A 14,527-nucleotide genomic window follows, 5' to 3' on the forward strand; every position below is an offset into this window, starting at 1 on the left:
CAGCCAATGGGAAGCCGGCCAGTGTTGCAGAAGGCGGTCCCCGCTCTACTCCACGCCAGTTTAGCGTGGCGCACGGGAGCCGACCGAGCGGGCAGTGGGGGGTCCCCAAGCGGGTGGTGGGGGTCCATGGGCCGGTTACACGACCCCCATGGGCCTCTTCTGGCCCATGGGCGTTAGGTTGCCGACCCTTGCACTAAGCCATACCATGCCTTAGTGCAGCAGGAATAATGGGGTGGGGAATGAGGCGGCAAAGCAGGCACAATCTACTTGTTTACACTAAGTCATGGATTGTCTTAGTATTAAGTGTGGAACGGGTCAGTGGGAGTTACTTCTGAGTGAACATGCAGAGGGTAGTGGTGTACAGAACTAAAATGTAAAACTGTTGACTTTTAAACTGAAAGATCTAACAAATGCTAAAGTTGATGAGTGGAAGATAAGGATGTGCTTGCACATAATGCTAAGCCCAAACCATGACTTACTGTGAACACACAAATGCGCTGGCTCCTGGGGAAGAGATTGTACCTGCTTTACTCCTTGCTGGTTCTTTTAGGTCAGCTGAGCAGTGAATGTAGGGTTTGGCTTAGCATGAAACCCAGGAATGTGGTTAAGCTCTCTCCTCAACCATGAACTCTAGCCAATGTTTGCACAATCTCAGGAAGCCATAGTTGGGCACACCTTGATACGTAAATTAAGCCAGCAAATGCAATACTATTAAAGACAGTGGGAGGAATGTTTAGGAAACCAAAAGCCCAGATTGGTAAAGAGCAGCATTAAAAGTTATATGGAAATCATTACTTTAAAAATATTAGATATGAAAACCTACAGAAGCAGCAAGTGTACTGAAAAAGAACCAGCATTGCTTCTGCAAAGGGAAGTCTTGCTGACTTCAAGAATTACTGTAGTAGATAGGTAGCCGTGTTGGTCTGCCATAGTCAAAATAAAAAAATTCCTTCCAGTAGCACCTTAAAGACCAACTAAGTTAGTTCTTGGTATGAGCTTTCGTGTGCATGCACACTTCTTCAGATACACTGTGTATCTGAAGAAGTGTGCATGCACACGAAAGCTCATACCAAGAACTAACTTAGTTGGTCTTTAAGGTGCTACTGGAAGGAATTTTTTTATTTCAAGAATTACTGTTATTTTAACACAAAAGAACATCATTGCTATTTTGTTTCCATGTTTTGATCAGTACTTTCTTGCAAAACATAGTCCTCATACATGGGTTAAGTAAATCCACATGCAAGAAACCATAATTTTAAAAAGTATACACATCCTATTCCTGCATGAAGCTTCTACTCGTTTTTATCTCAGTTGTTGAAAACAATCCACGCTTGCTTAGCTTAAGTAATATAACTTAATAGCATATTAATATAATTTAATAGTAGTAATATAACAGCAAATGGTGTTCCAGCACCAACGGTGCAAATTCAGAAATAATTGTGTACAACTCTGAGAATTTAGCAAGCATGGCATATGTTGCAACCAAACACTAATCCAGCAAACTCCATACGCAGATGGAGGCATTGCATCAAAGTGGATAGGGCTTGATGATTATGAAAGCACTAGCAGTGAGTCTGCAGTGACCTCACAGCAGCAGCACTGCAGTTTATCTGGGTTGGGGGAGGGGAGCAAGACTGGAGCTCTGTAGGCAGATAAGCAGTAATCCCAGAAGTGGAGTTTCCGCCGCCCATGTCTCTTGAAGGGCGATGATGTTAAAGTTTTGGCAATAGAATGGAATATCTGTAGATTAAGATAAACATCTAGACCAATCAGCCACATTCCAGGAAAGGATATTTAGGGCATTGGCTGATTCTTGGATTTTGGGTACCCTCAGCAGTAATCCCAGACTGGCTTCACAGGTGCATTCCCATAGCCCTGTTCCAGTCCTGTTCAGGTCAGTGGGGTGGCTGTGCTTCCGCACACCAGTTGCTACTCCATCAAAGTAGCAGTGGAAGCGACAGCTATGAAAGGAGTTCTGCCCCCCCCCCCCGCTTGAAGGCAAAGGAATGACTTCACTGAGGTTGAACTGTCATTTTGTCATACTAAAAATCAGTCAGCCCTGCCTTTACCGAACCTGGTCAAATAAGCTGGGAAGAGAAGGACAACAAACAGCAACAGAGGCAGAGTTAAGCAACTATACACTATGTGTATAGCAAGGCTATGCTTAAAATTCTACAAGGCAGGCTTAAGCAGTATGTGGACCGAAAACTCCCATACATGCAAGCTGGATTCCGAAGGGGCAGAGGAACCAGAGACCAAATTGCAAACATGTGCTGGATTATGGAGAAAGCTAGACAGTTCCAGAAAAACATCTACTTCTGCTTCATTGACTACACAAAAGCATTTGACTGTCGACCACAGCAAACTATGGCAAGTTCTTAAAGAAATGGGAGTGCCTGATCACCTCATCTGTCTCCTGAGAAATCTCTATGTGGGACAAGAAGCTACAGTTAGAACTGGATATGGAACAACTGATTGGTTCAAAATTGGGAAAGGAGTACGACAAGGCTGTATATTGTTTCCCTGCTTATTTAACTTATATGCAGAATTCATAATAGGAAAGGCTGGACTGGATGAATTGCTGGAAGATTGCCGGTAAGAAATATCAACAACCTCAGATAAGCAGATGACACAACCTTGATGGCAGAAAGTGAGGAGGAATTAAAGAACCTTTTAATGAGGGTGAAAGAGGAGAGCGCAAAATATGGTCTGAAGCTCAACATCAAAAAAACGAAGATCATGGCCACTGGTCCCATCACCTCCTGGCAAATAGATGGGGAAGAAATTGAGGCAGTGAGAGATTTTACTTTCTTGGGCTCCATGATCACTGCAGATGGTGACAGCAGTCACGAAATTAAAAGACGCCTGCTTCTTGGGAGAAAAACAATGACAAACCTAGACAACATCTTAAAAAGCAGAGACATCACCTTGCCAACAAAGGTCCGCATAGTTAAAGCTATGGTTTTCCCAGTAGTGATGTATGGAAGTGAGAGCTGGACCAAAAAGAAGGCTGATCACCAAAGAATCAATGTTTTTGAATTATGGTGCTGGAGGAGACTACTGCAAGAAGATCAAACCTAGCCATTCTTAAGGAAATCAGCCCTGAGCGCTCACTAGAAGGACAGATCCTGAAGCTGGGGCTCCAATACTTTGGCCACCTCATGAGAAGAGAAGACTCCCTGGAAAAGACCCTGATGTTGGAAAAGATGGAGGGCACAAGGAGAAGGGAACGAGATGGTTGGACAGTGTTCTTGAAGCTGCCAACATGAGTTTGACCAAACTGCGGAAGGAAGTGGAAGACAGGCGTGCCTGGCGTGCTCTGGTCCATGGGGTCACGAAGAGTCGGACACGACTAAACAACACCACTATGTGTATTCATTTAAATGCTCTATAAAAATAGGATGAACACATAAATGAGATCATTTTCAAAGCAACTTTGGCAACCAGTTTCATTTACGAAGTATTTCAACAGAATTTATCAGCACCGTACTCTGTACAGATGTTAGAAATGTTTCCTTCTTCACCAGGGCTTTTTCTCTAGTCAATTCCACTCTGCCACAAATTTAGAGAGGGATAGAGTGCCCTCTGCTGTTACTTCTAGGGATTTTACCAATTGGAATTTGTGGAATTTTATACAGTACTGCAGGTTTTCAACCTTTTTGAGTCCATGGCTCCCTTGACCAACTACTTTCTTTCTGCAGCACCCCTGTGGGGATCAGGAGCCCAGTTATGTCACCCCTTGCCTGCAGAGCTGACAGCTTCTCACCCTTTTTTGAACACCCTCCCTTGAGAAGTGCTCCCTCAGCCTTCTCTCCCGTCTCCTTGGGAGTCCTCAGGGCAGCTGCCGCCGCCACTCCTAGTCTTTGAGCTGCCCCTCCCTGCCCCCAAAGAGATATGCCTCCTCACACTGCCCCACAGGGGCCTGGGACTTGTCTCTCCATTCCCAGCAGCAAGGGCTGTTGGACTGGCTGGCTGAGCTCCCTGGCCTGCTTGCTTGCTTACTCTGAGGCCGCCTCAGCTCCTGGCAACCAACACTCCTTGACCACCCCAGGGTGCCACAGCACACTGGTTGAAAACCACTGTTATACTGCATTACAGCAGATCTAACTATCTCTCCCTGCTTAGTTTGGGTGGTAGGAATATCCACACTAAGAAGTACTCTAGTAATTTATGCAAAATAATGACAACTATTTCATATGCTGCTGCTAAGAGAGTCCAGAGTCCACTTTTCCCTTCTGTTAGTGCTGATCTTATTAAAAGTGTGATATGATATATGCTTCTCTCTCCTCATCTCCCCCAGCCCATGTGGCACCTAATCATGTGGAGTGGTAAGAATGAGCTACAAGATTTCATCATGCATTTCCTTTAGTAAATGTTCTCAAGAGAGAACAGGTAATGGTTTGGGGCAGGAACCCTGTGACCACTGGCCTGGCCTGTTTTGTTCTGCTCCGAGCTTCCATATCCTGATACTCTAAAACTCTACTTGTGTGGCACATAATTCACCAAGTGCTATGTGATTCAAATTCAGAAACAGATTTTATTTTGTTTTCTTTTAAAATAGAAGTCTGTACATTGTGACCTTACATAACGACTCGTCTATTGAAGTCTATTGGGCGTACCACTGAACTCTCTTTAAGTTGATGGCCCGGTGGGATTCTCATAGTGTGCACCTACATACATATTTCTCTGTGGGAGGTTAGAACATAAACTATGGCAAGCATACAAAAAAGCAAGCAGTGGGGATCAACACAAAATAATAAATTACACCAGGACGCAAGCTAGTTGCAGAATATTCACATAATGGTTATATTATGCCAGAATATTTTAATTAATACCCTAGCACCTAGTTAACAAACTGCCGTTTGGCTTGTTAATAACAGGAAAAGGAAATCCTATCAATGAAACAATGTTTTCAAAAGTATACTGTATTAATTTCTCTAGAATACACACTACTTAGAAAGAGGTGATTTTTGCCGTTTACAAACAAATATCTTCAATACTAAAAATTTCTATATATACAGGTACTCTTTTTTTGAAAGAGCTTATTTGCAAATAGTCAGCTTTAACATGAAAAATGACAAAGGACAGCCAGTGGTAAAGTTGTTTTCTGCATGCAGTTTGGGATATGTGCAGTAGGTCAAAATTCAACCATGTCATCTCCCATTAAAGCATTTTTAAGGAATCACCCTAGTTTTCTTAGGGTCCCCAGGAGCGGCAATATGGCTCTTTGTTGGCAAGTTGTTGCCTTCAGTTCTTTACTGTTGTACAGGAGGATCTTCGCAGCAGGAGAATTTCAGCTCATCGCACATAAAGTGCTTTCGCCCCTTCACTCTGAGCTTGTATTTGGTGCTTTGAGGAGCAGGTTGACGACTTACTGGTCCTTGCTTAGTAGCATATTCACTACAAAGCAGAGTTCAAGAAATCAAGAAGTTCAGCGCGGTTTCGATCTCGCTGGAAATAAAAAAGCCAGTGAATTTAAAACTATTTTATAAATGCTTTCAATAGCCAGTTCAAACTATTAGAAAGTCATTTTGTAGCCTTTTGTAAGGGGTGGTTCTGTTTTGCTTCCAAACTCCTAGGCTTTCAGTCACCTGAGTTCGTTATATCATTAGGGGGAATGATATAAAATAATTCAATAACAGAAAAATCACTAGAAAAACTAGAAGGCCTTTAAACATAAAGAGGTGTTTTTTAAACAAACTCAAGGAATGCAGAACATTGTGAGAAAAGCTACAGCTTTGATCCAGCTGCCATTTCAAGTAGCAACCGGTCATTACAGATGTGTATATCCATCTGTATGAAAAGATACGTCCAGACAGTTTGACAGGGTTTGGAAAAGCATTGCAATGGAGGTGTACATCTGCATTGGCAGTACAGGATCCCCTAGACAGATAAGACCAGTCAAAGGCGACTATGGGGTTGCGGCGCTCATCTCGCTTTCAGGCCGAGGGAGCCAGTGTTTGTCTGCAGATAGCTTTCTGGGTCATGTGGCCAACATGACTAAACCGCTTCTGGCGCAATGGCACGCCGTGATGAGTGCTAGAGCCCACGGAAATGATTGGCAGTAAATACAGATCTAGATCAAGGTGTAGACCAAAAGTGGATTATGAATTTACATAGCTCTGATGCTACAACTGAAGGGAAAACAAACCAGTAAACACAGGTACCACCTCCCCCCTCCCCTTAGGAAGCAATAAAAAAGTTTAAAATGTTACCTCTTTATCCTTTTTACTCTTCTTTACTTTCATCTTAATTTTCTTCCCTGTGATCATACTGTAGTTCTGATTCTTCTTTTTATCTTTCAAGTACTAAAAGAATGTATTTGATACATAAATAAATATGTACCATTTTAAATTATCTATATTGCTGCCGCTGTTGTTAATTTATTAAGTTTGTACACCGTCCTTCATCCGAAGATCACTGGGCGGTTCACAACACAAAAATACAAAACGAGAATACAAACTACATAATAAAAACAAGAACAAAAAATCTCAATCACCCCCCCCCTCCTGCAAATACATTTAAAAGGACCTAGAATGTTAATCAGCCAAAGGCCTGACTAAAGAGAAATGCTTTTGCCTGAAGATAGGAAATGAAGGCACCAGGTGAGCCTTGCTGAGGAGAGCATTCCACAAATGGGGAGCCACCACAGAAAAAGCCTGTCCTTGTGTTGCCACCCTCCGGGACTCTTGTGGAGGAGGCACATGAAACAGGGCCTCTGAAGATGATCACAGGGTTCAGGGAGAGGTGCTTTTTGAGGTATTGTGGTCCGGAGCCATTTAAGGCTTTATAGGTCAAAACCAGCACTTTGAATTGAGCCCAGAAACTAACTGGCAGCCAGTGCAGTTGGACCTGGTTCAAAGTGCCTTGCCCTAGTGAGAAACGTGGCTGCTGAATTCTGCACCAGCTCACTTTGTTCAGAGGAAGCCCTACATATAACTTGTTGCAGTAATCTAATTTAGATGTTACCAGAGCAACAGAAGTTAGGCTATCCCTGTGTAGATAGGGGCACAGCTGGGCCATCAGCCAGTGCTGATGGAGGACACTCCATGCCCCTGAGACCACCTGAGTCTCAAGCGACAGCAAAGGATCCAGAAGTACTTCCGAGCTACATGCCTGCTTCTTCAGAATTATGTGCGGCTTACAGGGAAAGCAGAAACATGTGCAAATATGTAATGAATGGACCTCTTAAGCCAAAACAAACAGGAAATCAAAAATCTTAAACTGATTTAAGTTGGGGGGGGGGAGGGAAATCTGACCCAATGGAAACAGCCTAAAAACAAAATACTCAGGATTCTTCAGGGTCAGAGACTAAAACAGTAGATTCTATGAATCTGGTGAAAGTAATACTGAAAGAGTTTCACTCTCCTGAAGTTCATTCTGCTCAATCACACCTGTGGTAATGGTGCCGAACTAGGACTGAGGAGACCTGGGTATCAATTTCTATTCAGCCAAGCTCACCTTGGGGCAATTATACAATGTCAGCCTAAACCTAACTTAAGGGTTGTTGTGAGGATTAAACAGGGGTGGGGAGACTGTGTCTGCCACCCTGAGCTCCTTGGAGAAATACCAGATAAAAATGTACAATAAATATGCCACAGTGTTTGTTCTAATAGCAAGATGTAGTTCAACCTTTAGAAAGGTAATCAAAACAGAAAATCTAAGTAATTCTACTGCCCATTTAAATACTTTTAATCATAGACACTTATGAGCTAGTCTAGTTCTGTGGGGGAAAATTGAGACACTGCCAGGCATTCAGTCTTGCACCTACCTTAGAAAGCTGTACAGGACCTGACTTTTCTTTCTTTTTCTTCTTTTCTTTCTTTTTCTTCAACTTATCTTTTTTTCTCTTCTAAAGAGATAAAAACATGCACAGGCATTTCTTTATGTCTGATAGTAGCCACAGAGCACCTATACAGATTCACATTAATTTATGCACTGCCTACAGAGACCTAGCAGACCAATCTCCCTATTTATTTATTTATTGGCAATATTGATAAGTTGCTAACCAGAGTTCACCAACCTTTTGAGGCCAGTGGGCATGTTTGGAATTTTGAGAAAGTCCTGTGGGTGACAGTCCGGAAATGGTTGCTATGGGAATGCAGCATAAAACAAACTGGCTGCTGTAGGGTGATTGATGGTGCTTGTAGAGAGCTGTGCCTTTGTCTACACAACCTGATTTCAAACCACGAGGGCAAAGGAAAGCAGGCTCCCAATGTCATTGTGACATCTGGAGACTGATAGGTGCTACCCATCCAACTTGGCTCACAGGAGATCAGGGAACCATGGATTTGACCTGCTGGCCAGTTCTAGTTCCTTAACCCGGCTCTACAGGTACCTGCTAATCAGCTGTTGAGCTCATTTAGTTCAATCCTTAAATAGAAGTCCAATCTATGAATGAAAATGCCAGTAGCATGCTTCCAATGATACATTTTCTCCAGAACCCACTGTTAGCAGCCATATGACACACCCACATTATCCGCTAACAGGCATCCAACCCATCATATGAGGATCACTGTTGTAAACTCAAGTCACATCCGCAGTGAGTCGAACCAACAATGAGACATGCATTTCCATGGATATGGAGTTCATAGGTCCATCACCAAAGCAGCTGAAAGACAAGCAATCTTCACATGCCACCTCCATGAGAGGTTGTCACATGTCAGCAAGCAATGTAATCTGCTAAAAGGAAGTTAGTCAGAGTAGCATAACCTCTCGTTTGGGTTCAAATCATATTCTGTCTGAATCCACAGAAGAAAATTACAAAATATTTTGTGCTCAAAAACATGACATGTTGAACAAAGCACAAAGAAGAGCTTTTCAGTTGCACTGATTTTTCATCTCTGCTTTATCTGTTAATCTTGGCCTTACCTTTTTGTTCTGTTTTTCCTTTTTCCTTTTCTTTGATTTTGATTTGGGAGAATCTAGGAATTAAAATTAAAACCAACGAACACGTATTATGGCTTGAACGATGTTACATGAATCAGAGTTGTGTTACAAAACAGTTCCTGAGAAGGTGGAACTAGTTTTCGTTTATGTATGGATATACAAGACACCATTTTGAATCAAGATTGCAGACCAAAATGTTCCAATCTGCACGGATTTGGACACCTCTAAAGATGGCACCATCAAATTTGGCACCAATGTTTACATGACCAAGGAGAAATGTTTTAGTCTATGGATGGAATTCAATGTTGTGCCCCCTCCTTTCCTTGCTGGCTTGAGTATCAGGTCTATTACATTCAAGCATCTCCACCATGCTAAATCAGGTTCTCACAACAACAAACTCATTAAGACAGTGCACAGTTAAGCTCCTACAAAATGCAGGTTATCGATCTATGCTTGGTCTGGGCTTGGAAGTTGTCAGTATTTGCTGACTTGCTGTCAGTATTTGAAGCCATCGTATACTAAACATATTACTTCAATGCAGAGATGAAATCATACCTCTACTACTTGAGCTGCTTCTGCTGCGTGAAGCAGAGGACCTTGAGGAAGAACTTGAAGATGAGGATGTTGAAGAACTAGACGACGTAGTGGAAGAAATCGAGGTGGACCTGCTCCTGCTGCGTTTTCGCTTCCTCTTCTCTCTCTCTTAAAGAAATAAAAACCCAGAGTACAGGAGCACTGATTAGGATTTAGGTTTTTTGGTACATTAGATTAGAAAATCCTGATTTTAAATGAAAGGCAAAACACAGATTAATCAAATTGATAATTAAATAATAAACAGTGAACACATATATTTACTGCATTTAATAGAATCATATAATTGCAGAGTTGCAAGGGTTCCTAAGGGTCATTCAGGCCAAAGGAGCGTCTCCGCCCCCATCGTTCTACCCGGACACTGAGGTCCAGCACCGAGGGCCTTCTGGCAGTTCCCTCACTGCGAGAAGCCAAGTTACAGGGAACCAGGCAGAGGGCCTTCTCGGTAGTGGCACCTTCCCTGTGGAACACCCTCCCACCAGATGTCAAAGAGAACAACAACTACCAGGCTTTTAGAAGACATCTGAAGGCAGCCCTGTTTCGGGAAGCTTTTAATGTTTGATGTATTATAGTATTTTAATATTCTTTTGGAAGCCGCCCAGAGTGATAAAGATAAAGCAAGTTGACTTTGCAGTGATCAGAGAGTGCTGATTAAGTAGTGTGACTAGTTCCAACACAACCCACAATGCCTTCAAAAACCTTCAAGAAGTTGAGTGAACTTAAAAACACTGTGCTGCAATCTGGAAATGTGCCAAAGCATCTGAAAGACTGGTTCAAAACACCCAAATGCACTTTTTTAAAAAAGGTGTGTAAACCAATAGTTAGCATTTAATTGGCTCTGATACAAGCGATATACATTCAGGGAGTGTAAAACCTGAGAATGCTCTCTATTGAAGCTACTGTCACAGACTCAACAATTACACTTACCTCTTCCTTTTGTTTTCTCTTGCGATGTTGCACACAGCGTCCCACCTTTCTCTTCATGTCTGTTATCCATATCTATGAAACATATATATTTATATATACACAAACAAAATTGTCAAAAATATTTTCTGTGGAAGAAACTGAAACTACCTGTTGAGATGGAGTTTTTCCACTACTAGGAAAGACTAATGACCTTGGTACTACTGAATTTTAAGCATCTGATCTAATCTAAGCAGTTGAAACAGATTTGGGCATATCAGGTTTAGATTAGAGTCTGTTTCAACTGCTTAGAGTGTTAAACTGCACTTCAAGAATTGTGCACAAGTGGTAACACCAACAGTATGAGGTGTGTAAGTAAACAACCAATGAGCAAAAATGAATTTCTTAAGGACCAGCTTTGTAGCTATGCGGTAACTTCAGGCATGATTTGCATGGCTACATGTGAAAAAATATTCATGCCAGTGGCACATCATCAATGCAACTTGTTTGTACAGCCAAGCCTGGGGAGTCTCTGAAAAGATTTCATGTTGCATTTAGACACCTAAAAAACTCTTCATCCAAGAGAAGCTGAAAGTCTCTTGAAATTCTATAAAAGAGTAGCCTTGGAAATGCAACATTATACACATTTCATCACTCAGGGTACTTGCAGAAGTTAAATAATGTAACTCCCTAACAAACTCACTTAGTTACTCCTCAACAAACACACTTTGGCCATGCTTTTGGAGTCTGAACCGATTGTCAAACTACAGTGGTCCTTCGGGTTACAGACGCTTCAGGTTACAGACTCTGCTAACCCAGAAATAGTACCTTGGGTTAAGAACTTTGCTTCAGGATGAGAACAGAAATCGTGCAGCAAGCGGCAGCAGGAGGCCCCATTAGCTAAAGTGGTGCTTCAGGTTAAGAACAGTTTCAGGTTAAGAACAGACCTCTGGAACGAATTAAGTTCTTAACCCGAGGTACCACTGTACACCAAAATGAGTTCTCTCCCTCTCTCTCACCTGGGGTAGTATGACTGTCTGTATTGTTCTACCATGCAATAAGTTCCAGAAGCTTAACTGTGTTAACCTGTTACAGTAAACACAAAATGGAATTTTGGGACACTTACTTTACTCTTTCTCGAATAGGTTTTCATGGTCTAAAGCCCAATTCATCAGATCCAGATAGCTAGCATTCTATGTGTTATTTATATACAATCATCCATTTGCAAAGTGCTTGAGAGAAAACAAGAGGCCACGTCTCTGCCCTGAGAAACATACAATCTAAAAACTGACAGAGGGGGTAACAAGGAAGTGCAGAGCTGTGAAAGCTCAGGAAAAACAGATGGAGAATGTGTTATTCCCCCACCCCTTCTTCACTGTTACAGATACTTGGGCAGTTACACCAGGTTTTGTGCCAACAGCTTTATGAGGAAAGTGGGCACTGAGGAAGGATTTGAGGAAAGAAAAAATTGCATCACAAAAGTGATGTGCGAGATAGTTCCAAACGGGGAAAGGGAGTCTTCTGAGGGAGCAGAAGACCTTTGGACAGCTGGAGGTGATAGAGCTACAGGAGCAAAGGTCAAAAGCAGGGATGTTTCAGGACATAAGAATGGAGAGATAAGGAGGGGCAAAGTCATGGAGGGTTTTGATAGCAAAGATGAGGAACTATTGGACCAGACAGAGCATCACATTATTTGAGGGAGGAATGATTTTAACAGCAGAAACAAACTGTTTTGTGGCACCTTAACCCTCCTTTGGGAATGGTCATTGTTAATAATGTAGTTGCTACTGACCGTGCTTTCTACATTTCATTTCCCTCTAACTTCACAGATTCACAATTCCATCTCACTGTTGTGTGAGACACACACACACACACACACACACACACACACACACACAGAGAGAGAGAAACACACCCCACTCAAGCAGCACTTTGTTTGTCTAGTCCAGGGGTCAGCAAACTTTTTCAGCAGGGGGCCAGTCATAGGCGCCGACTCCATGGGGCTTGAGGGGGCCCGAGCCCCCTCAAAAATTTGTTTGGGGGGCTCCGCCCCCCCAATAATCTCCGGCGCCCCTCCAGCAGAGCGCCATCGCCGCCCCTCCCCCAGCCCAAAATGCACAGGATCGGGCTGCATGCCTCCTGCCCTCCCTCCCGAGCAAAAGCTCCACCCAATTTCCGCTCCGGAGCTGATTAATAGGCGCAGCACGCTCTCCCCTATTCGCTCACGAGGAGGCGGCACCACTTTATTTGCATATTCATGAGCTTATTTATTATTCATGAGCTTTCCCGGGGGCCCCCAATATTTTTTATAAGTCCGCGTCCCTGGGGCCAGTCCACTGTCCCACAGACCTTGTGGCGAGCGAGCTTGCATTTTTTTTTTGGGGGGGAGTAATGAACGAATTCCTATGCCCCACAAATAACCCAGATATACATTTTAAATAAAAGGGCACATTCTACTCATGTAAAAACACACTGATTCCCAGACTGTCCGCGGATTGGGCCGGGTCTGGCCCCCGGGCCTTAGTTTGTCTACCCGTGGTCTAGTCCACAGAAGCTTACTCTATTAATACATTTGTTACAATTTAGAGTGCCACTCAGCTCTCTGTTGTTTTTGCAAATACCCCTCTGGAACGTAGCTGGATGGAGATGATGGAACCAAGGTGAGGCAATGGAAGACCAGAAAGGAGAGCATTGCAGCAACCTAGGCCAGGGGGCAGAGGGACAAGGGTCTTTTCCCAGGGCTCAGAGAGGAAAGCCCCTGGTGTGTATGGGTGGGTGTTTTTTGCAATGCTCTAAAGTGAGAAGTAACCATGACCTGGCAATGGACTGAATATGGAGAGCAAGGCAGGGAGATGTCAGTGTGCCTGTCCAACATCAGGCAGAGAGGTATAGAGAAAGCGAAACAGCAAGGGGCTGTCTCTATCAAGGCTTCCACGCAACAGGTCAAAGGCATACCAGATAAGCGCAGTAGCAATCCACAAAACAATGCATTGGTTGGTTTTCAAGGTGCCGCTACAAGGTTTGCAGGAGATAGTATGGAAAGTTTATCCCCCACAGCAGCACATTTGTAATGCGTGGAAAAGATGGTTGGTTGTTTTCACGAGAGGGAAGATTCACAATCCCTCGCGCTGAGAACCAGCCCCACGCTTCTAGGAGCGGCGGTGACAGTTACTCCGGATTAAAGTGCTCCTTTTTTTTTTTTACGCGGGGCGCCCCACGGAAGCCAAAATACGAATATAACCCCCCACGCCCCCTAACCGGAGCCCCTCGGGCCCGTTTACACGCGTGTGGTGCGACTCCTGCCGTCGACAGTAACAGCAGCAGTTATTCACCACAACAATCCTTTCAGAGCCCCGCCGCGTACGAGGCGCCTCAGGGACCGGGCGGTGCGCAGGGCGGGCGGCTTGCGGGGAGAAGGCCGGCTATTCCCCGAAAGCGCGCCGGGCCTATGAGGCAGCAGCTAACGGGCCTTCCGGCCTGCCCAGGACGGCGCTTACCGGCGGCGTCGGCGGCGAAGGCGACCAGCAACCGGCGGCCGTCGTGGCCCCAGGCGCTCCGGGAACCCGGAACCACAACGCGGAGCACCGCCGCCTGCCGGGACAGGGCCAGCGCCGATATCCGGGAAATGGCGGGAGGCGAAAGGCGCTCGGGGTCGGCGCCTCCCTCACGACTGCTCGGGGCGCCGCGCTGAGGGGGAGCCGGAGGAGCGAAAATAAGTGTGTGTATGGGGGGAGGAGACTGAGCCCGGCTTAAGCCTGCGCGCGTTTACTCAGGAGTAAGTCCCCGTGTTCTGTCCCCTGACAGGGGTGTTTGGCGGAGGGGAACGGCAAAGCCTGCGACGACAACCAAGCTGAGCGTTATCGAAGGGAAATGGCTCCGAATTAGCAGCAGCGTTTCATTTCCTTGCTGAGGGGAAAGGAAGCCGTGGGGTGTTTTGTTTGTTTGTTTGTTTAACCGGGGGCGGTGGGGGGGCAGCTGCCACCCCCCAAAATCAAGTAAATAAATAATAATACTCAACTGACCAATTGTATTGCAGGTAACTCGGTTCTGCCCGCCCCAAACCTAAAGCCTGCCCCTCCAGTAATCCAGTAATAGCTTCATTATAACAATAACAATTTATAATACAGCTATTAATACCAATAGT

The 14,527-nt window shown here is 44.3% G+C and overlaps 1 protein-coding gene across 3 annotated transcripts; it reads right to left on the reverse strand.

Annotated features, from left to right (window-relative positions):
- Positions 1–4,517: 4,517 nt before the first annotated feature.
- LOC308582698 (uncharacterized protein) lies at positions 4,518–14,150 on the reverse strand. Of its 3 annotated transcripts, none has more exons than XM_081186135.1 (7): positions 13,881–14,150; positions 10,408–10,479; positions 9,445–9,591; positions 8,872–8,924; positions 7,772–7,852; positions 6,216–6,308; positions 4,518–5,451 (listed from the first exon to the last, which is right to left on the reverse strand). In XM_081186135.1, exons 2-7 carry the CDS (start codon positions 10,475–10,477, stop codon positions 5,401–5,403), a joined length of 495 nt encoding a protein of 164 aa, XP_081042261.1. In that variant the 5' UTR covers positions 10,478–10,479; positions 13,881–14,150; the 3' UTR covers positions 4,518–5,400. The 3 variants fall into 3 exon arrangements, with proteins under 3 accessions (XP_081042261.1, XP_081042263.1, XP_081042262.1); XM_081186137.1 differs by lacking the exon at positions 13,881–14,150 and adding an exon at positions 13,339–13,666; XM_081186136.1 differs by lacking the exon at positions 13,881–14,150 and adding an exon at positions 11,403–12,322.
- Positions 14,151–14,527: the final 377 nt, after the last annotated feature.

Source organism: Podarcis bocagei, assembly GCF_964188305.1.
Source record: "Podarcis bocagei genome assembly, chromosome: 3".
NCBI lineage: Eukaryota > Metazoa > Chordata > Lepidosauria > Squamata > Lacertidae > Podarcis > Podarcis bocagei.

Coding starts and splice junctions, on each gene's coding strand:
- LOC308582698 (XM_081186135.1), bottom strand. CDS start 10,477: ATGGATAACAGACATGAAGAGAAAGGTGGGACGCTGTGTGCAACATCG. Junction 9,592..10,407: donor AGAGAAAACAAAAGGAAGAG/GTAAGTGTAATT, acceptor TATTTCTTTAAG/AGAGAGAGAAGAGGAAGCGA. Junction 7,853..8,871: donor AGGAAAAACAGAACAAAAAG/GTAAGGCCAAGA, acceptor TTATCTCTTTAG/AAGAGAAAAAAAGATAAGTT.